Source organism: Aphelocoma coerulescens, chromosome 1, assembly GCF_041296385.1.
Source record: "Aphelocoma coerulescens isolate FSJ_1873_10779 chromosome 1, UR_Acoe_1.0, whole genome shotgun sequence".
In the NCBI taxonomy this organism is placed as follows: Eukaryota; Metazoa; Chordata; class Aves; order Passeriformes; family Corvidae; genus Aphelocoma; species Aphelocoma coerulescens.
Window position 1 is genome coordinate 10186322 of NC_091013.1, and position 24089 is coordinate 10210410.

The 24089-nt window shown below is 36.2% G+C and overlaps 1 protein-coding gene across 11 annotated transcripts in view; it reads left to right on the forward strand.

The window, feature by feature from the left end:
• Nucleotides 1-24089, forward strand: part of DMD (dystrophin) — a 1181986-nt gene that overhangs the window by 385323 nt on the left and 772574 nt on the right. For 10 of the 11 annotated variants that reach the window (XM_069032076.1, XM_069032238.1, XM_069031841.1 and 7 more), the window contains one exon: nt 7842-7960. In XM_069032076.1, the coding sequence (XP_068888177.1) occupies nt 7842-7960 (119 nt within the window). Of the gene's footprint in view, nt 1-1956; nt 2093-7841; nt 7961-24089 lie in introns of those variants that run through there. The other variant, XM_069032552.1, reaches the window with a different exon arrangement.

Genomic DNA, 24089 nt, shown 5'->3' on the forward strand with positions numbered 1-24089 from the left:
AAGTGCTCAGTCAGATTCCCGGAGGCAAGTCTCCAAGTCACTCCAGTCACCTTCTGGACTTCAATCACTAAGTTCCTCTGCAAAAGTTTCGTTTTGTCATTTCCTCCAAAGCCCCGATGCAGTAATTTTTAAGATGAACCAATGATGTAGGATTTTTTTTTGACTTTGCACTTCATGTTCAGTTTGAAGGAACACTGAATTGTCCTTCAAGATTCCAGATGGAATCAATTAAATAGGTATGCCAAGACATTCAGCATTCAGAAGCTCCTAAATCTATCCTATAATAATAAAAAACCTTCTCTAAGGAGCCTAATTCGGTCACTCTAACGTGCAGGTACATTACAGACCTGTTGGGTGTCAGAGTATCTTCAATTTAGTGCCTGAAGAAGACAGTTTGAATATACACTGAAGAAAAGTTGTCCAAGAGTGATTTACATGAATTCTCAGAGAAACCTGGTGTCTCACACATCCTATACTTTTTATAAATATTTTGTGATTTACTTGTGTAGAATGATAAGCACTCTGATGACCAACACTTCTAAATTTAGCTCCTCTGTTTTCCCTGTTCACTTTTTTCAGTGTTTTTTTTCCGCAATTCCCTGTTTCCGCAGTTCTCCTGTTCCATTCTTTCTCGTTTATTTCCTTTCTTGTTCTCCATAAAGTTTCATCAGGATGTTCTACTTTTTTTTCCCTTTCATCCTCTGTCTTTATTCCTTTGCATTGTCAGGAATGGAAGCAGAGATAGTCATAAGAAAGGATGAGGATAGTTTGAAAATCAGGTGATAATTAACTCATAGAGTCAACCTGGTGCCAGGTGTGTGTACTTTTTGCCAATTTTAGCACTATTCCTAGACTGCTGCAAAAACCCTACCAAGAACAAACCAAAAAACCTCCAAAACCCAAAAGAAAACCCCAAACTCCAAAGATCTCTCTAAAACTGAAAGAATGATGCTACCCAAACTTTTTCCCATAGTATTTTGACTCTCTGAAAATGAGGGTAGGTTCCATGGTAGCATTGAAGCTATCTCTTTTTTCAAACCAATCCCTTTCCTTTATGGATGGTGATATTCTCATTTCTCCTATATAATGTTTTCAGTGATGAACAGGTGGCTTTTTGTTTTGGTTTGTAGTTGTTTGTTTTGTTTTTTTTTTAAAGGTTCAGACAGTAATGTGAAATTTGCATGTGGATGAATTTCCTAAGCACCTCCTTAAAGGGATTGAGATAAAGTAAGAGACTGTCATGAAGCCCTAACCACACAGTGTACTGTGAGAGCAGTGGAAAGCTTTATTTCTCATAGTCTTTTAACCCACCAATCCCTTGCTTTCAGCTGACTGTTTTGGTTGGATCAAATTTTTCTAATGCCATTTCTCCATCATTTTATAAAGGAGTTACTTTAAGTAGATATTCCCATCTCTGTAATCACCATGCCTCCATGGACATTTAGGCTCTTTAGCAATTGCTTTCAATACTGAGAGTGAGGAGCAGTGGAGCACAGGTCACCTGGCAAATCTCCACGGGCACATCAGTGAGCCCTGGGTGGGAATTTTCAGGATATAGGCTTGGCACACGGTCTCTTGAATGGTATGTTCTGCCTTGAACTGAAAAAAACAAGGCAGCAGCTGTAGAGTGTCATCATCACCCCAGGAACATACAGAAACTAAAATATTTTGCTGAGGAAGAGAGGTCAGTCCCTCCATAGTTGTAACTCTCCCATCTTCAGGCTCCAGGTCACAAAGACCTTTCCCCATTTACTTCTTGTAATCTTTTTCCTCCAGGTGGATATTGAGCGAACTTTTACTGCTTTCCTCTGACTTTGTTGGGGCTCTCTTTCTTTTCTCCCCTGGCTGTAATCAGGATTTTGAAGTGGGAAAAGGTGGCATTCATTAGCTTCCTTCTTGCTTCTTTAAAATTCTTGAACTTAGGCCAGGTGACTGCCTTACAAATGAGCACTTTGCTGCAGCTGTTTCTGCTTCAGGGTGGTAGAGTGAGGAGGGAAGGAATATGGCATCAAAAAGAGGTCCTGGATAGAAACAAAAAAAAGTTTTTTCTTCAATAGCTTACAGGAAAAGTAAAAAAAAATGGGATGAAGAGGTATGAAAATTATCTTATTCGAGCAAATCACTAGGATATGTGCCAGTTACTCTCTCCTGACTTTTTTAAATTGTGAGAGTTCTAAAGACCTATACAAGATATTCTTGTATAAAAGGCTAAGGCAAAAAACCCACAACTTTTCCCTTGAAATGGTGATGGTAAATTTTATGATCTAAGTGTGACTCCTTTCTGTCCACAATAATGGAAAACTGTGGTTTGTCTTATCTATTACTTTAATTTCTACATAGAGATCTGTCAGGATTGGTTTGTCCATAGTATACTCCAGATTAAATTTTCTCACCCTGAGTCAACTAGTTCTGTTGTAAATTAAGTAACTGGGGATCAGAGGGGATGTAGGGAGTCCCTTTTCTACATTATTTTTTGTGGAAATATGTTTTGAAAAAATTCAGGTTTGTTTTCCCCTTTTCTTTTCTTTTTTTTTTTTTTGTTTTTATTATTTGTATTTCTGCTACTTATAGGAAAGAGCTGTTGGTAGAGAAATTACCTTGTGTTCAGTATAAATTTTGATTTTTCAATTCAAGCTTCTCCATTGAAGCCTTTAATCCTTTCAGTTTTGGCTCTCCGTGAGCCTGTCATTAACTAATACAAGACCTGTGCTGTTTGAGCTGATCAGTGAATGGCTAGATAAAGTTCAGCATGTTCTACTTAATTCTAACTCCTTTGAATGTGCATAAGGTTGTATTGTTCAGAAAGAGGAGTAAGGAATGCTGGCTATTTTTCCTTGGGTTTGCTCCCTTTCAGACAAGACCCATGTTGCAGATATGAGAATAAATTTAATCTCCCTTGGTATTATTTGAACAATATGGAGAGGACAAATGAAGGTAAAGAATCAGTATTCCATTTCATTTCTTTCCTCTACTATTGCATACCTTCTTACTCCTGTATTTAAAACTCCTTAGAAAGCTAGTAATGGTTGTAATTTGAAAAAGTGTTGTTTTGGGGATTTTTGAAAGCTATTTTCCACGAACCACAATTATTAATCTTCTAGGCTGTAATATCTCCCACAATCACACTTAGCAGTATTGCCACATCAATACACCCAGTGAAGCACCCTGACACATAGCACTGAGAAGCTGATGCTTCAAGCTGACATTATGACAATATTATTCTTGTGATAGAGCTACTGAAATGTATATAGTGACATAATCTTTCAACAAAGGGAAAATCTGGAAAGTTAAATTGCTATTGGAGTAGGGAGAGCTTTTTGAATTTATTTTTCTTTTAATTAAGTTGGTGCTTGTCAGAGCTGAGTTGCAGTAGGTGGCCATATACTTGCAAGATGGCTTGGAATCTGTGCTATCTGCTTTATGTACAATACTAAGAAAATTGATAAGGAACCTGTCAGTGACATATTAAAGCTTACTAGTTGTCTTCTGTCTGTGTCTCAGAGGGCTCAAATTTTTTGCCATCTATAGTGAGTGGAAAAAGAGATGCTGTGTGTGCTCTACACAGGCACACGTAGCATGCAAATTCAGCCCAAGTGTTAAGACATGATGTTGTCTGAAACTCTGTCATTGAAACTCTTGTGAATCCCGGAGTGTTTGTTTAAAAAAAAAAACAAACATCCAAACAACAATAATAAAAAAAAACCCAACAAAAACTTTGTGTTTCATACTGGGAATCCTACTTCTACAGATGATGTCTTGATAATAATTTTAGACTATCTTGGTAGGTTAACTTGAAAATATCCTCCTGGGTTATACAACTGAAAAGTTGGATGAAATTGACCATCTAAGATATTATTAATGATGGCAGAGGTTTTCTCAAGAGGAGTAAGGTGATATTCCTCAATGAACAATTTTAAATGTTCACATTTTTGCCCAGTGCAGTCCTGACTGATTAGAAGTATGCTCCTGTATATAAAATCTCGTATCACCAAACAAGTCATGATTATGTGAAGATAATGTGCTGCTCTGAGCACTTAGGCTTTAAGCCAAATTAAAAAAAAAAAAAAAGGAAGAAAGAAAAAGGTTGAGGGGGCGGTAGTCCCTTGGATCTAATTCTTTCCTGTCCTTGTCCTGAAAGCTTTACTTACCAAATAATCTTTTTACATTCTAGTCTATTTAGTATTTATGTAACACATCCTTGCCAAGCTTTTTAAGAAATTCACAATAGACAGCTTTGTGGTTACTACAGTGTTCTCTTAGCTAAATTTGCTGTATGAGCTTATGCATCCAGGTGTTTTATTTGGAGAGAATAAGGATTTGAAGAGTATCTGTGTGGTCGCAGAATAAGGTGTGCAGGTGTGGTGGCTTGAACCCAGTCAGTAGCAGCACACCCACACAGCCACTTGCTTGCTTCTCGCCCTGTTTCCCCAGGACAGGGAAGAGAATAGGAAAAGTAAAAGCAAGAAAACTCTTGAGTCAAAATAGTCTGTTTTAATGAATGGAGGAAAAAAGAATAGAAAAACAAGTGTTGCAAAGGCAGTAACTGATGCCCAGCCACTCTTAAAGCGGACTGTACTGGTTTGGTTCAAAAATATCCATTACTTACTTATTTTCCTTCTGTGAGATAAGAATTAGGAAAAAAGCAAACCAGGCACAAAACTTAAACGAATATAACGAAGTTCATTAACAGACCTAAAAGAAAGGAAAAAAGTCAGACTAAACCTTCAGAACACTTTCCTCCCCCCACCTTTCTCCCTTCTCCCACTGGCAACATAAAAAGACAACCCTTGAGATTTTCGGTCAGTTTACCACCTCTATAATAATCTTTTTCAGTTCACTTAGGGAGAGGAGTCTCTCTTGCTCATGCTATGGAGACATCTCCACAAGAAACAGTTCTCTCATGGCTTCAGTGTCACAGTGAGACAGCCGCCCGGGTTGGTTCTCTGCTCACATGTGAGAGTCCCTTCCCTTGACTTACAGCTTGCCCCACAACTGCTTTTGAGGGTCCAATCTTGAGCTTCTGGGGTACCATTTTAAGGATGAGCTGTTCAGAAGCAAAGGTTCTCTTCACCCATCTCTGGGAGCATCTTCATCTCTAGGAATAAGTCTTCTCCTCCCCTGGGAGTAAGGGTCCTAATCACTTTCATTTTTCTTTGTTCAAACTTCTCGTCAAATTACGGCTACTTCCAACATTTGCTCCTTTCAGCACAGGTACTTTTGCTCTCAATTGCAGTTTGAATGTTCCACCCCCCATGCTTCATGAAATTACAGTGGGTACTCTGATGTGTCACAGTCCATCACCACCACAGCTTTTCAACAGAATTTCAACTTCTAAGATTGAAGCATCTCCTCTTTCTCCTCTCTCGGGGTTTCAGCTCTTCCTTCTTCACTGACTTTGGTGTCTTTATGGTGTTTTCTTCACTTGCCCTCACCTTTCCCTTTCCTCTGACCTGGGAGAGGATTGATGTCTGCAGGCTTCATCTGTTCTGGAGAATCTTGCAGGAGTAAAAGGGTTAATCTCACCCAGGCCTTGCAGCTGGAATTTGGTTATCTCTGTTGGTCACATGCTCTTTGCTGGGCAGTGGGCAGCAGCCTCAGATGAGTCTTTGGCCACACTGGAGGGGGGAGCCTGGCCGGGCCGAGCTGAGCTGCGGAGCTGCCTGCACGGAGCAGGGCTGCGGGGGCTGGCCTGCACTGAGGGGCTGCAGATGGAACAGGGCTGCACAGCTCCAGGATGGCTGTCTCCTGGCTGGCCTGGCCCCGCTGGGCCGAGCGGGCCCCCCAGTTACCTGTCCAAAAGCTGGAAGCAAGAGAGCTTTCCCAGGGTTTGTTCGTTCTTAAAATGTGGATCACAGAGGCGTGTCAAGCTTCTTAAGTGGCTTAAAAAAATTGCCAATATTCAGACTAGCCAGTTGATTGGTTCTGTCAGGTCATGGAGGAAGCTGTAAGCACCTCTTTGCAAGAGAATCACTTCCATGGCTGATAGAAACCTAAACTATGCTAAACCATGACACAGACAAACACCCCGCACCCCATTCCCTCCCTTTACTGAGGTATTTATGGCTGAGCAAGTTATATGGCATGGGGTATCATTTTACTGGTTTGGGTCACCTGTCCTGGCTATGTCCCCTTCCAGTTTCTTGCATGTCCATCCTCCACTTGCTTGCGGAAGGTAGAGTGAAGGGGAAAAAGAGAGGGTCTTGATTTTGTGTAAGCACACTTCAGTAATGCCTGGTTTGCTCTGAACACTCTTTTTACTATAAATCCAAAACACAGCATCATGTAGGCTGCTACGAACACTGGTAACTCCATCCTCAGTTAAAGAAGGATGACCAAAGATAATTTTATTTTTTTTACTAATTATGCACACATAAGTCTGTATTTTGCATGCTTGTGTTTCAGAACATAAACCAGTCTATGGGATCACAGACTTCATCCATCCATGAGTAAACCCAGAGATTACTACCTGTTTCCTCTCCCTTCTCTACCCTGTCCCCAGCAAGATTTAATATTAAATTAATATTATTAGTATTTTGGAGTTATTTTGCATATGGCAAGGACAAAACTCCACTTTTAATATTTAAGTATCTATGCATAGAGAAGCAAAATAACTTTGAATAACTTAGTTGTTATTATGTAAATGTCTTCACTCTCAGAAAAATAATTGAACAGCAAAGGTACGTAACTGAGGACTAACTGCTAGATAAATGGCATTTTTCCTTTACTCTCTTGACATTATTACAATATGATGTAGTGAACATTTTTTCTGTTTATTATAACTCAGGAAACTATTTAAAATTAACTTCTAAAATTAATAAAAAATGTAAGTAAATCTGTCATAACTAATTGCAAAATTTAAATTGTGTAAATAATGTGCTTGATTTATCTGTAGTTGAAATTATACATTTAAATATCTTCTGATTTAGAGCGCTGTATTGAAGTCACAAATAGCATAGCTGTTTTTCTTCATATTACATGCACAGTAATTACAGAATATCTGATTAAACTTTATTTCTCCAGAGTGCATGATAACAAATTCTGATTTCCTAATGGATAAATCTCAGATGAAAGGCCAAAGATCATCGTGTATTAACATTATTTATACCACAAACGGTGCAACTGCTAATACAAGGTCCCAGACTGTGCATCTGAACTATAATTCAGTTTTGGTCTTTCTGTCTTTTCCTGTAAGACTATGTAAATTGTGATTTGGCAGCATTAGCATAAGAGTTGACCTCTGTTCTTACAGGTGTTTCCCAACTCAAATGTTTCTGTGATTCTGTGAATTTTTTAACCTATTGACAGATTTCAATCTGATGTAACAGTGAGCTGATAATCTCAGAAGCAATTACACTCTTAGAAATATTAGTTGAAATTAAAAACTGGTGACTGGGGAGAGGAGGAAGGCTCCCAAATGGCATCAGCAGTTCTGTTCTGTTTGTCCTGCCACATGCCAGTCCCCACTGCATGGCCACAGCACCTGATCTTCCCCAGCCAAGTGCTATTTGAGACTGGAATGAAAGAGCTAATATGCTGTGGGCATTGTGGGCAGTGGCAAGAGCCCAGTGCTGTGGGGGAGAGCAGGTGGTTTGGGGATGTGAGGTTATAGGTTGTTGGGACTTGGTGGAGAATAAGAAATATGAGCAATGTGATTGTGGTGAACATGGATGAGAATAGAATGGAAACCCATTAGAAACCGAGCTTCATTAGTCCCAGTGCCAATTAATACGAACTTACATTATGAAAATAAACTGATACTGATGCATAGCTTTAGGAAATAAATGAATAAATCTAAGATTAAAAAATAAGAAACTTATTTTTCCTCTTCATTTTTGCTTTAGACCAGACTTATTTGATTGGAATGTTGTTGTGTCTCAGCCGTCACCCGTGCAACGATTAGACCATGCATTCAACATAGCCAGGCAGCACCTGGGAATAGAGAAACTCCTTGATCCTGAAGGTTAGTAGAAATTATGTTGTTTGGTGTTTGTTTTTTTTCTTTAAGTGGAAAAACAGTTTTGCTATGCATTTGATGATAAATTAATTTGGCTTTTTTCTTGGCAAAAGAATTTAACGTTTTTCAAGATAAATTATAAACGGAAGAAAAATCCTTTACTTTTAGTGCTACCTTTGTGCTCTATTGAAATAGTGTAAAACTGCCAGTATGTACATGCTCTAAAGCAATTTTTTTTAGCTTTGGGACCAGAGTTTTAATGTGCGTGCACTGAATTAGAGGTATCTCAGGAAGCTGTTCATTTCTGTTTTGAAGACTTAGAGCATCTGCAGCTTTTATATCTTCTGGAAAGATCTTGAGTTCAAGTTACCTTTTAATGTATATCCAAAACATGCATTCAAGCTCTAGATACTCATATCTTATAATTATGACTTATGTTTATATGTATATTGAAATTTTATCAGAATGACATGTCTCATATCACTGTAATTTAATCTTACATGTAATAGAGTTACCTTTTTTACCTTGACTGTCTTTTATACATCCTTAAGCAGTCACGTTTGAAAGGTTCCTTGTTTTTCACATGTTCTCTTGAATTTTGTACATTTCTATATATTCTCTGACATAGTTTCTGCATTGCTGATAGACTAGTAATTTTCCCTCAGAGGATATTCCTAAAACATTCTTTACTCTAAGGCAATTGGAACAGCTACTGTGTTTCATATATGTGTGTGTGTGTAGATCGATCGATCGATCGATCTATCTATGTATCTGTCTATCTATCTATCTATATCTATGTACACACACTACAGACTCATTTTTTTTTCCATACAATGATACATTTACTATATTTTCATAAAATTTCATATTAAGCCACTTATAAACGAGCTTTTCTATATGTTTGTGCTGTTCTCAATGACTCACTCATGGTGAGTTTTTCATGGGAAGAACTAGAATTTAACAAAATGCAAAAAGGAATCAAAAACATAGCATTGAGTCTCTTAATGTTTAAATATAGTTGGACATGTCTCAATTGTTAAATAACAACCTTGTATCCCATGTATTTCCCTAGGAGAAATATTGAAAATATGTGTAGTTTAATGTCACAGCATTTCTTGCCTAGTGCACTCTTTCATTTCTAGAGTCCAGTTTTGGTGAACCACTGGGGGAAGAAGAGGCTTTCTACATGCTAAAACATGGGATTGATTTTGTAAACTGAATGAGATTGGTACTGAGCACCGAGTTGTGCAAGTGAATAGATGTAGTCACAGTGTTTTCTATAATTGGTTAAACTTTCTTCTTAAAATAGATTAGTGAATAAGTTATTTTCTGTATGCAAGAGTCACTTCTGATTAGACACTTTATTCTGGTTTTGGCAAAGATGCTTGCAGTTGTTTAGCCAACAACTGAAATACTCTTAAACATTGGTGGTTTTCCAAATCTCTGCTGTAATTATTTGCTATTCAGTGTTGTAAATCACAGTGCTGGCCACCTATTTATTTTTCCCCTCTGTAAACATTTCCAAAGGAAAAGTACATTTTGTACCTATTGGAAAGTATAAATATGTGGAACTCTAACTGGCTTTTTTTGTGATAATAAATTTATTTCTAGATTGAAACCCAGAATTTCTGCTATGTATGCAAGGGAGAAATCTTGTTTGAAGGTTCTAGAATATTATTTTCGTAATTTTACTTTGTATATTTATCAAGTCTCGTAATTAGGTACTCAAATATCTCCTAACACCATACTGTGTAACAACACCCTCTTCTCTGGCTGCAAAATGCAACTGTATTACAACAAAAAGGGAGTGTGCAGTGGTGAAACATTATTTTCATCTAATTTAATACCTTTCAAAACACCACATGTGTAATTTGTGAACACTTTAAAATTTAGTTTTGTTCATTAAATATCTATCTCAATTTTGAAAACGTTAAGTAGAAAGGAAGCCACTATTCAGGAAAGGCCTACTCTTCTGCAACCTATGTAGTAGTCATAAAAAAAAGGGTTTGGAGTTATTTGTGTTCTGAAATTACTGATGGTTGATACATGTTGAAACAGATGCCTAGGGAGTCTATCTTAGCAATTAAATTTAGAAAAGTAAATATTTATACTCAGCCAAACTTTGGTTTTCTAGGTTATAGATGAAGTTTTCTTTTTTCTGAGGTTGCTGATATTTAAAGTATGTCCCATGAGAAATAGTCAGTTTATTACTGAGGTTGTTGATATTTTAAGTCTATCCCAGGAGCAGGTTTTAAAACATTTTTCAGAATTTGGCCTCCACTTCAGTCATCAAAGTGGTAAAGATAGTTTACATCTAAATATTTCTTGTAAAAGCTGTGTTGTGTAAGTTAAAGCTTTTGTATTTGGCTTACAGAGATGATCATTCCTGCTATTGTTCTTACTTACACTGGCTACTAGGAATGCTTTTTTTGAATCAGGGTTTATGTAGTCCTGCAAGGAGCAGGTAATTGCAGTGATCTCTTTGGGTCCCTTCCAACTCAACATATTTGTGATCTTTTTGATTGAATCCTGTCAGTGAGTGAAATGTAAGTAGGTTTAAATGTCTATCTGTTCACTGCTGTTTCATTTTCATACTGTAGAGTATGAAAGATAACAAGGGGAAAACATAAGAACAGGTAGAGGAAATTGGTAGATGTTAGGAAGTTTTATTTAGAAGAAAGTTGTTAAAGACCTATATTTTAGTGGGCAGGATTCAAAAGGAAAAATGTGTTTGCAAATGGAGTTTCTTAGGCCAAAGTATCCCTAAGTAATTCCTAATGACCTCCTGTCGTAAGACATTTATGATTATGCAGGTAAGATATTTTTAATCTCAATAATGCGCTCTGTGATCCTTTCAAAGAATAAATAGTTATTTTGCTTTGCTTGCTCAAAACTAATATTTGTTGCCAAATATTAGTTACCCAAACCAGATCATTTTAATACTGATTTCTGGTCAGACTTGAATGGCAAAGCTAGCATATGGAAACCTTCTACTACAGTCATGTGCATTTTCTTTTATTGCTCTTTTTTCTTTTTTTTTCTTTTTAATTAAAAATAAAACCTCCAGTTTTGATACAACTAAGGAAAATTTCTGACTGATTTGTCACACTTCTCTGGTGACTGTGGTTTTCTGGATGTAAATTTGACTTGCTCACTTCAGAAAAGATTTTGGCTGATTGTTTTCAGTGTAAATAGTTCAGTTTGTTATTCTTTGTTCTCTTGAATTTAGAACATCTTAGGTATAAATAATATAACCTCTGAACAATTTTCCAAATTACAAACTGCCTATGTTTCACACTCATTATTTTAAGCTATTCTTATGTCTCAGCATCAATTTGTGATGAAGATATTTGCCATTGACTTAAAATATCTTAAGAAAATTAACCAAATAATAATAATGATGATGGTATCTGTAACTTCAACTTGTATGCCTTAAAGCTTAAATGATTGATCAAGCTGTTAAGATTAGTCCGTACCTTTTAAGAAAGTCTAACAAGCTGGGCTTACATTTTTAATTAGTTAAATGGTTCTTTGTAAACATTTTATCTGTACTGAATTTGTGGAGGAACATGATTGCAGTCTTCACAAACAAACTTCAGAAAATATACTAAAGGTTATTATGTTCTTTGTTGTGTGTCCACTTTTTCTAGAGCATCTTTAAAAATTTCACCAAGAGAGGAATAGGATGAGCAAACAGCTACACTTTTTGTGACCAGCAACACATAATAGTCACATGTTATTGGCTGTATAATGGCTTTTATGTTTTACTTTGCCATAAAATACTTATGCCTTATTGGAGCAGAAGGATCTTTTGAGGAAAAGTAGGGAGTTATCTCTCAGAAAGTGAATCTGGGAATAGATCTGAGCTGTTCTCTTTCCCCTTACAACTGAGTGCTCGTGTGGTAGCAGCAGAAGTGTTTGTGTGCTTCCTTCTAGCAATGAACATCTGATCTTGGTTTAATGAACTTTTCCCTGCTGTCATTTTTGTGGGACTTGTGCTTGTTTGTGCTAGCCCAATAATAAATAGTCTATGAAGTTATATAATGGTATTTCTGCTGTCCTTTTTTAGGTGAAGTAATTATCCAGTTTCTTATACTTTGTGTAGCCTGATAAAAAAAACAAAAAACAACTCATTTAATCCATCCCAGTCACATTTTCTATGTTTCTCCTTAATTTGCACTGATGACGTGAGGTTTTGGCACCATTATTAAGTGATAATGAGACTCAGACAGTTTTTCATTTGATAACTTTTTTGTTTGATCTTGACTTCCTGTACTTCTGTATCTCAACAGTAATGGATTCTACCATATTGGAGCACAAAAAAGAGGGGGGAAAAAACCTGTCAGTATTGTAGCTCATGATCTTATTAACCCTGTCTACACTCAGTAATTATATACAGTTGTAATACTGGTTTTCAGTTCATTTTAATACCCTTGCTGATATGTCTTATGTTAAGGGATTATGAGAAGTTTGGGTTTTTTTCTATTGTGCCCTAAAATTTAGCAATGTTTTGCCTAGTACAGTGCCAAGGTTGGGGGGGGCGGGGTGTTAATTAATTTTTTTTTTAAATGCAAGAGAGATACAAGTCACAAGAGATTTGTGATTTGACAAGATTTGATATCATGCTTTTGAGAATAGTCAAGAAAAATGCTGGCTCAAGCCTAGAAATCTTTATTTTAGTTGCACAAAAACCTTACAGCAGTTAGAAAATAAAAGATTGTTTTCTTAAGACTCCTTTTGGTTCTCAAAACCAGTAATGGTTTTGGTTAAATAAGAGAAAAGTTTACAGGTTTCACAATAAAAAGTACAGCATTAACAGCACAACCTTTGCTTTACTGTTTGTTAGCACAAATTTCAGCTCTAATTCTGGACATGCCATCAAGTCACATCAGGTGCTTTGTCTTTAGTTTATAGCACAGCTATGAACAGCAGAACGAGAGCAGGTCTATGGAAGTACCTTCAAAACTAACAGTGGAATAGGTAAACTTTTATATGAATGAACTTGTTATATGTAGGTTTTCTAAATGCTTACTAGTTTGATCTATATTCTTGTTGTAATATTTTACTCTGCAGTTTCTTTTGATAAATATTTGCCCTCAAGATTAAACTGCATTTGTTCTTTACCCACTGTTAAGGTGAAAGTTCTGCTTTTTCTTTGAAGTCTTGAGCAAATAGAAATAGTCAACAAAAATAGTAAATTCCCTAGACACCATCTAACACCACTTTATCTTCCATATTTGTGAGTAGATTTATTATTGTTTCTCTGGCCTGTGAGCAGTTGAATTAACAAGAGATGACTCAACAATCAGGAACTTTTACAGATTTCCATGGAAATAAATGGCTTGAAGGGTATTGCATTAAGAGACTGAAAGACAAAATAGGTCCTTCCTCTTATCAGTGGGAAAATCTAAAATAAGTGTGATTTATTTTGGAGCAGGGCACATACACTGCAAAAGAAATTATAAGATTTTCTCTTACAGCTTATAATATAATTGAAATACTGAACTTGGACTTATAAAGAGCTCTGTAGTAACCTTGCATTGCAGCTGCTATTGTAAGTCATTCAGCAATGGTTAGCTGAGTATAAATGCATAGAAATGGGATCTATGTTAAAATATGTGCAGAATCTAACAGGGGTGATACATATAAAATGTTCCATGAATAAAAGTAGGGTAATATTAGTATAATGAAGAGAGAATATGTATCCTCATATTTACAGATTGGATTTTTAGTCACAGTGTAATTCAGACATACTACTACATGTTTCTGTAAAACCATGTCCTGGCTTGTAACAATGTAATTTAGATTGATAAGCCTCAGTGACCATAGCTGTTGTTCATCACATGATGCTGAGAGAATTGTGGACAAGGTACTGGAATGACTTGAGTCATTTCTCACCTGGATCTCCTGCCCAGCTTCTTCCAAGGTGATAAGGAGCAGAATGAATCTGTGCTATCGAGCTACAGCAGGAATTGGAGTAGAAGGGAGAGATGGGCAGCAATATCAGTCTGCAGGCTGAACTCAGTGGTGAAACTGGGTGTTGCATGTACTGCAAAGAACACAGAGGTGTTAGTGCTGTGAGCCTATTTTTGTCAATTTTTTGCTTTTTAAAAGCTTTGGATTTAGCACACTACCACCTCATACCCTCAGGCATAGAGACACGTCAAAAAAAGCAATATTCTAAATACTCCTTTTCTTTACATCTAAATACTACTTTTATAAGTGGCCTCCTGGTCTTGCTTAAGCAGATCATTTCCCTTCTTGGTGCACTGTCTTTCAGCTACATGGAAATTTACAGTTCTCCACCTTGCTTTGATTTTTTTTTTTTTTTTATAGGGTGGTTCTTTTTTATTCTGCTGTTTTATTTTGTTTTTTTTTTTTTTTTTTGGTTTGTTGTTATAAAGAATATGATGAAATAAAATAATTTTTCTATGTTAATATTCTGCAATTACAATGCCTCAGAACACTGGCAAATTGTAGTAGTTGGTCTACTCTGACAATCATATGTTTCTTTGTCACTACATCACAATGTATGTAGTTTTCAGTCTGTCACTAATAGTATTGTGTTTTAGCTTGCTCTTTTTTCCCCTAGATAAATCTCTTCTGTAACAATGTTAAAATATTAAGATTCAAATATTAATCAAGGTTCAATCTTGTGGTTTTTCTTTGCCAAATTTTTCATGTGTGTTTTATGCTGGGACTTGATATGTCCTTAATCCATGCTTTAGGCTAGAATTAAGCATGCTTTTCTAAACTCTGTAAACTGATGAATTAAGCCCTTTGGAACAGTGTACATAATTCTTGGTTGCTCAAAATAATCACTGATGGAAGACAACTGAGACGAGATCAGCTAGAATTATTTTGTCTGATGCATCAAGGCAGAGAATGAAATTAGTTTATGCCTGTCTTAAAATCCCAAAGGAAGAAGGATTATTGGGGTAAATGTCCAGTATATAGTCTGACAAGTTTCTGCTGGTGCATAGCAATGCATGTATCTTTATTGGATATTTTGCACATGATAATTCAAAAAAGATGTAAAAAAATTGTATTTTCCTAGCCAACAAAATTTCTATATTCGATTTTAAATAAACTTCAGTTGAAGTAAGGAGATTTATCTGGTAGAAGAAGTTATAATCTACTTACTGTAACTAAGCAGTTCTTCAAAGTAAGAATAGAGCCAGATCAAAGTATGATGCTTCAATATTAAAATACAATGTAAAATACAAAAACCAAAATGTTCCATAACTGCACCTTCAACACTGTAATACATGTACAAATATATCTATAATTTTAAAAAGGCTTTTTGAAAGTAGAGATGGTTCATGTAAAAAATTGTGGAGTATGGGTGATGACACTTGGAGATGATTACTCTAAAAAAACCTAGAGGAGGGATTTGGTTAAAATTAATAAGCCCCCTCCCAGATTTGGTATCATAATGTCCTTCAGTTTTGTTGTTGTAGTTAAGGTAAATAATTTGCTCTCTTTAGAAAACCCATAGCCCATATTCAACTGTGAAGATACTCCTATTTGTCAGTTACTGATTTGAAAAGCTGCTAAAGGGATTACTAATTTAAGGCAAGAACTCTTACAAGTATGTTATGACTCCTGTATTTTTATTTAGGTCACAAATGGAAGGATGATTAAGATACTTACCTGCTAGAATTGAATCATATTAACTGGGGGCATTTGATTAAAATCTGTGGATTTGAAATAGAAGAGGAGATAATAAGAGTCAATTATTTATACTTGCTTTGAGGCAGGCTACTCCCACTAACCCTCTATTATATGGAATCTTAGTCATTGTGCCCCAAGTGGAAATGCTTGACTTTCTCCTTCTGGTTCTTGTTATCTGAAGATCATTTGAAACGTGTTTATCCACAGGTGGTGGAAGAAACACCTTTGAATTGAAGCCTGTAGAAAAGAAATGGAAGGAAGAAAGTAATACAAATCTTTGAGTAGAATTAATATAATTGAACTTTAATTTCTAGATCAGAATTTGACCTCTAAGCTGATTTCTTAGAATATATAGTCATAGAAGATCCTAATTTCTGAGTTTCTAAGGTAAATGTTTTGGTTCTGACTCTGAGCAAGTCTAAACCAGTTTGTGTGCATAAATCCAAGTTTGTGAGATGTATCCTAACCTTTAGCATGACTGTTCTTGAGATAAAAAAATTTATAAAGACCCTAAGAGAGATAATTCTCTCTGTAATGATTTTCATCTTCAGTTGACATTCTTCCATAACAAAGAAACATATCTAAAGCCTAAATTAATTTCCTTATCTCAGTGTGTCAGTGTTAATCCTGAAGACAAGACATTCTGGCCACTGTCATGGCTTTCCTGTACAGATATCTGATCAGAAGAAAAAAATTTTGAGAGAAGAATTTTCTCTTTTCTATAAAATGAGTATTATTTTCTACTGGTTCCAAAGAGAACACAAAGTAATGCTTGAAATGATTGAATCTGGAAATAGAAAAAAGAATCACCTACCCTCAGGCAGTTCTTGCATTCTTAATATATTAAAATGAAAGTGTATTGAGAGCAGGACTACAGAAACTTGAAAGAGACGCTTACTTTTTCTCAGTTCTTTTTCATTTTTTTTAGCCATGGCGTTCACTGTTAAAAGAGAAAGAAGTTGTATTATCATAATCTTCATAGGGGATGGTGAAGTTATTTAGTTTTTGGTCTTTCTGGGAATTATTTGCTTTGCAAATAAGGGAAAAAACTGTTTCTAAATTGCTCTTTACTCTTTTGTTGTGAGTGATTTTCAGTGGCTTCACTGAAACAACATAACTTGAATAACCTTGATTCAGGCACAGATATTGAAGTTCAAACACGATTTATGGAAAGATTGAATGGCAAATGGCAGTCACTGATGTGGCACTTACAAACAAAAAAATAAAGTTAAAACTAAGGGAGCAAGACATTGGGGAATGATACTTTCTCTGTTTTCCTTTTTTTTTTTTCTTCCTCTATTTCCATCTATTAGTTTTTAAACTGGTATCTTAATGAGCAGTGGCTTGGTGTAAAGAAACAGAAGAAAATGAGTACGACAAGACAATCTTGACATAAAAATTAGAGCATCTATTTCATTTTTGGTAGATATAGGAAGTACTCATTTTATAAAATGATTATGAGATAATTTCTGCCACAATTTCAATCTGGAATCCAACCAAGAGAGTGACATATTTTGTTAGAGTGGTTATGGAATTACATTCAAAGAAGGTGTATTCTGTTTTCCTAATAGTTTGTTTCAGTCTGTCAGGAGATTTTTGTTTTGTATAGTGTCTTGCAGAAAGCAGGTTATAGATTATCTTCTGCTCATTTTGATTCCTCTGTTTATCATAAAATTTATTGATATGTTATTTAGTGCAAGAATATCAATATAGGGGAAAAAAATTGCTTTGAATTAGTGAGGTTTGTATCAGCAAAGTGTATTATATCTTGTGTGAACAATATTTTTGAGATGTGACCCATAGGGATTACTCTGTCAAACAGCTTAAGTCACTCCATTAAAAATCAGCCTGAAATAAGGAGAAGCTACGTGAGCCATAACTAAAGCAAACCTCTGAATGTGAGTGGAGGGTGGGCTTAAAGAGTGTGTGAAGGAGGTTTTTCAGTAACCCACAGTATGTTTTAAAAGCACACAGTTTATAAGCAGGGATAAAATGGTGTGAATCAGTTGTAGTGCTTGAAATAAACTGACTTTGGAGCAAATGGACTGATGCTCCTGAAACTACTTGTTAATCACCAAGCAGCAAGGGAGCAAAGCTTATGTGCATTGGTAGTGGGCAGAGATGATTGCTCTCTGGTATGTTTTCTGGCCATTTTATCCCCTTCATGAAAATAGTACTTGTTTGCATTCTGGAAATGTGCTTGACTATGCCATGTTATGACTACACAGCTTTCCTTAAATAAATTGAAAACTTTCAAGAATTTTCAAAGTTATAAATATTTAATATTTCTCCTTTAATATTTTGACATGATTAAGACTTCAGCATTGGAAGCAAAGATGTCTCTTGTAACAAAGTCACTTAAATATAATAGTGGATTTAATAAAAGCATCTGTATCAATGGCCAAAATGGAATACCATCAATCATGTTGAATTTGAGTATGTTAAGTCCATATGAAGTGGTTCTTCGTATTTTTTTTATCCAAAGCCTGCATGTGTCTCTGAACCTAATGAAAAATCACTTTTGCTCTTGTGTATGTGCTGAACGCCTTCTCCAGGAATCACTGTCAAATGATGCCTAAAAAATATTCAAATTTCTCCATTACTTACCGTTATAATATTTACACAATTTAAATGAGAATACTTGAAATCCCTCATTATTGTAGTGTGGTTTTGCTGTGACAGCCTCCCTAGTTTTTGCACAACCATGACTCCAGAGCTGCAATGGAAAAACAACAGTCGGTGATCTGCCTTCCTACATGGCTGAATAGCATTGCTTGTGCTCAAAGCAATTAAAGCTACTGCAAACTGTAATTTGCTGCCCTTTTTCTTAGTTTTTCCAGCCAGAAATCACCATGGGTCCTTTGTTCTCCATGGTCAGATTTCACTGTAAGTGCATACATGTAGTTAGAGTGTGCCCAGATCATATTCTTGGACCCAGATGCTGAAAAGCAGTCAGGGAATTAAGCATTTTGCAAGCAGCAATGACTCAGTTCTGGAAAATAGGGAATTGAAAATTGCATTACATGCTGGAGAAGAAAAAACAAACAAAGCAAAACAGGAAAATTGACCACCTTTCATCAATCAGTGTGTGCAGGGAGCAAACATAAACAAGACATATTCTGAATGCTTCTTTAAATAATGCTGTTTAAAGCTATTGCTGTACAGGAAAGTGTCCTAATTAAAAGACCTATCTCTGTGAAGGACAGTGTAGAAAATTATTGAAACAGCTCTTAGTTTTTTGCATGGAAATTACATTTTGTTTAAGTGATGAAACTTTCTGTTACATTTGTTTAAGTGATGAAACTTTCTAATTTTTTTGGAAATTCTTAAGGGTGACAGAAAAGCTGGACTGCCAACATTAACTATGCAAATGAGTGTAGAAGGAATATTTTTTAGGGCTAATATGCCCTTTATAGTAGAGGTTCTATATAATAGAGAAACCTGCAAGAAATCCTCTGCCAACCTAATTCTCATAAAAATTATTGTATTTGTTTGGCAATTTCAGAACTTACAAACAATAAATCTGAAGTTTAAATTTACTTAAAAAAAAAAAAAAAAAAGTAGCTTCTATTCAAAGTTTCTGCTTGTATTTTAATTTGCCTGAACTGAGAAATCATTAATTGCTGATCCCATGTGTCCTCCTTGCCTCAGTGAAGGGACTGGGTGGAACTTGTGTCAATAACAAGTGAGGAGAGATGTCTGGAATGAAAAAGGGAAAAATAGGAACAGTAAGGAGGTAAAATAAGGTGTTTGAAGTAAAGTGAGCCTGAAAGTGAAGGTGGGCCTGGCAAAGGTATTTTGGGGGGAAAGTTGTATTTCCCTAAATAGCTACATGTAATTTTTTGTTTCTCAATAACTAAGTCAGTATTTAAATTTAGCTTTTGCTATATGGCAATAAATGAACCCAAATGGCCTGAACTGAGTCTGTTTTGCCTGCAGCAGTAACTGGTGATTTCACTGTCTTTTTTAACACTTAAGTTTTCTCACTTTTGTACTTTGCTTTCTCCCCTGTCCCCTGGGCAGTGAACCTGCTTATGGATGGGGCTTGTTTGCCAGCCATGGCAACCCACAACCCCCAAACACAGCAAATGGAACTAAACACAAGTGTAATCCAAATCAAAATAGATGTTGGTTAGTGCTCTCTCCTTGACTTTTCTTTTTTGAACTCTTTCGTTGCTCAGGTGATAATTCAGAATTTATTTGGCCTCTGAAAGATAAAACAGTTTTGTCTTCCCCATCCCTGAGGGAAGCTGTCATATAGGTGTGATGGCTGCCAGTGCCTGGGCTATTTGTAATTGCCAATGCCCTCCTAAGGTCAAGAACTATGAAACCAGCATTTTTGCACCTGGGACCAAAGTCAGAAATACATTTATGCTTCAATTTTGTATAACTGGGAAGGTGTTTGCTTTTTCAATGTCTGCATGACCTACAAAGCCATAATAGTATAAGATCTATTTAAGTGAATTAAACTGAATATGATGAGGGAATGGTGTGTATGTGGCCTTTGCTTACCTCCTGATCTAACTTTTGTAAATTCTGCATTCCTCTGGTTCTCCTGGGTGACTACAAACACCAGTAGATTGCTTCCAGGAATATTAATTCTCTATTTTCGTTTTGCCTCTGCTTTGTGAGTTCTTTTACTCAGAGTTCAGATTAAAATGCAGGAGACGCCAGGCTTTTCTTCAGGCTGAGATGTTTGTTATTTTCCTATCTATGGTACAGCTGCACAGGATGTGCCTCTGAGTTAACAAGGAGGGAAAGATCCTGAGTTCTAACTTCCAAGGCCATTTAAAGCCCAATCTATCCAATTATGGAATGCCAACTAATTTATTTTTACTTAGAATCCAGTAACTAGTTATTCATGATCTGCACTGTGGGTTTTTTGAACCAATACCAAAACACCTAGATTTGTGAAGAAGAAGGAAGGAAGAAGAACAAACTTATGCCCAAAATCCTCCATCTTGTTACTAAATCCTGTAAACCTAAATTTCTATATCTCTACATACCCAGTGATACAACTTTAATTACACAGCAACAATCTCAGTGTTATCACACAATTTGGGAAGCCTTTCCCAAGGCCCCAGGTCAAATGCAGTGTGCTTTTGAAGATCATTGCCTGTCAGCACTGAAAGACTGAAATTCTCTGAACCCAAGTTTCCAATACAGGAATATAATTGTCCTTTAGAAAAACATGCTTAATATTTATAAACTGATGTGTTAGATATTCTTGCTTGTAAAGAGTGATTGCTGACAGGAGCAAAGAGGACACCTGAAAGTCTGTACAAAGCTCAGATGCATTACTGCTCTATGGACTCTACAGTAACTGCATAATCACTCTGCCAGTGTCACTAATTAATAGTGTTTTATTAATCAAGGGGGTTTTGCATGTTTATTAAAAGAATGGATTCTGTTGTGAAATGAAAAGAAGAACTTAAAAGAGTTTTTAAGGAGAAAAATCACATGTAAAGGAAACACACAGCATTAAAATATCAATATGCATTGAATTCTACTCAGTCATAAATGGTTATCACATGGAAAGTATCCAGGATGGCACAGCAGAACTCCATCATGCTTTTCCCAGCTTACATGTGCTACTTCTAGCGCTGGTTTTTGTCTGTACCTTCTTCTATGAATATTTTTCACTGTATGCATAAATGTAGAAATTATACCTTTTCTGTGCTTAATATTCTGTGGGTTTGATTATTTTTTCTATAGCTTAGCACTGCTTTTGTCTTAAAACAGTTTCTGGGAGTTAAATATTAGGAATAGAGAAAATATAAGGAATATTCCAAATTTACCTATTGTGTTTTCTTATGTGCTTTGGCATTAATATTCAGAATTACTACATATAAAGTTAAAAAAAGGTATTTGACATATTCGACCTCTGAAATTCAGATTGATCTCATCTCTTTTGACCTTCTGTGTATGTGAACTGTATATTTGTATAGGTGAAACCTTATTGAACTATGGCTTTAGTTCAATGAGCTGAGACAAGTATTTCTTCTGCATTAGGAATGCACAATTTACCTTTAACTTTAGAAAACAGCAGTCTTTCAAACAGTGCAAAGAACACTGGGAGTGCTTGCCTGAGTAACCTTTTTATTTCTCTCTCTCTTGCATATGATGTGGCCAAATACAAAGAGGTACTGTTCTAGTTTTAAAATTGCTAGCTAGAAAATTCCTGTTTCTAAATGGGAGCAGTCTTAGATGCTAAGGGGACGTACATATGTGAAAATTATGTTGATGAAATCTAATTAGCAGGTGTGAAGCTTTTTTTATTCTTTGGCAGTGATCTTTTCCATTTAAAATTGATAGATAAAATTAATTTTCTTTAAAAATAACGCTAGGAGCCTGCAGCTTTCATAAAATTGTAGATGGCTAATAAAAAGTACTACTACTGACCATAAAATAATATACTGAAATGAAAACCTCATGGAATTGCCTGCAGGCATGTTTTTCTAGCACGAAATCTTTTCTGAGCTGAATATATCCATGAGATTCATGCCACAGAAGGTTATTGTTTTCCAAGGAGAATTCCTTTAGAACTGCAAATACTCAGTATCAATCATGTTTCCTTTCCTTTTCCAGCACTTCAACTTAACAGCATTTAACTTAACCAATCACTTCAGTCAAATAATTTAGCGAAGGATTCATATAGATTAAGTATTTACCATAGCACAACAATACCTTACTTGCAAGCCTAACTTACAAATCTGAAGTAGTACATAAGAATCTAGGAGAGCAGCATTCCCAGTGCATTTGATACAGCATATGCACACTTGCATGCACATAGAAAAAAGTGTCTGTATGTGGTACTTGTGAAAAGTTCCCCTCAAATTCAGTGAAATACTCTCTTTAGATGCCTTTTCCATCTTTTCACTGGGTGAAGGGTTGAGCTTTGAGGATTTGGGGAATATCAGCCCAGGATTCCTCATTGTTCAGTGATCTTCCTTAAGGACTCCTCTAGCTCTAGGAGACAACCAGCTCAGAGGGAGATACTGGTCACAAACATCTCCAAAAATTCATGACATTTGGGAAAAGCTCCCTATGACTGGAAAAATATAAAATGTCACAGCTGTCTTCAGAAAGGACAAGGAAGATGATCCATCCAGGAATCTACAGTCTCCTCTGCCTCTACTTTGTCATCAGGAAGATTATGGAACCAGCTCTCCCAGAAACTGTCCAGATGAATGGATAATCAAAAAGTGATTGGGAACACTAGTCCTGGACGTTCTCTGATCAGATGGATAGTGCTGGTGATAAGAGGAAGTCAGTGAATATTTTTTACCTTGATTCTAGCAAGACCTTTCATAGTATTCTTAAAGCCAAAGCAGTGAGATGTGGGTAGAAAACTGGCTAGATTTCTGGTTTAAAAAGGTTGTGATCAGTGGTACAAAATCCAACAGGTGGCTGGTGTGGCTGTGATCCTCAAAGGTGGACAAGGGGGGATGATAATGTTTTAGTGTCTTATGATCATTACCTGGGTGATGGGAGCAACTGCATGGCAACAAGTCGGCAGATAATTCCGGGCTGAATACAAGTCAGCAGGTCTCACTTGGAGCAATGAAGTCCAACAACATACTCAGCTGTAAGAGTGAGAATGTAGCCAGCAGTTTGAGGGATGTAATTGCTCACTTCTGCTCAGAGTTTGAGTCCCATTTGAGCATACTGTGCCCTGTTTCCTCTAGCTGGTCACGGTCACAGACTATTTCAGTGTGGGAAACTGTATCGAACACAAATTCAAATAAGTCATTTAGGTTCTCAGCAATTGCTTTGTTGTCTTTACATGCTCCTGTTTTGCTGATCCTTTCATCCTGCAAAACCTCTAGAAGGGATCTGACTCCTGAGATATTTGAGGGAAGATTTATTAATAGTTTTCATATGTTTTTCTCTTTGTTCCTCCTGGGCCAGTCTTTCTGTTTTTTTACACTAAGCCTGCCAGAATTTATGATCCATTCTGTTTTCTCCATTCGGACATATGAGCTTCTTGAATTATACTTCTGGTAACTGCTCTTCAGCCCTCTTGATTTGCTTTTATTATGTCTTCATTTCTCCCTTCCATCTCCACTTTCCAAGGTGATGCTCCCTGCTCCCTTGTGATTAAACCCTGATCTGCTTTTGGATTTTTTCTCTTGAATCTCAATCTGGCAAGTGATAAATGGACACTGTGCTGCCTGTGTGACAGGAGTTACGAGCTGGAAGGAAACATTTAAACTTCTTTAGCAGCTGTTATTTGTAGTCCTAGCTACCGTCTTCTACAGTAATTTCTCTCTCTCTCTCTGAAATTGTTCTCTTGCCACTCTTCTGTTTTCTAGCTCAATGAGATTCAGTAAGTAATGGTTTATCTCCTCTCAAATATTATTTTTAATCTGTTCCTTTTGGGAGGGTTGGGGGATGGTTAAATATTTTTAAAGAAGTGAAACAGTAATTAGTTACCTTAAATGCAGAAATCTTGTTTCTA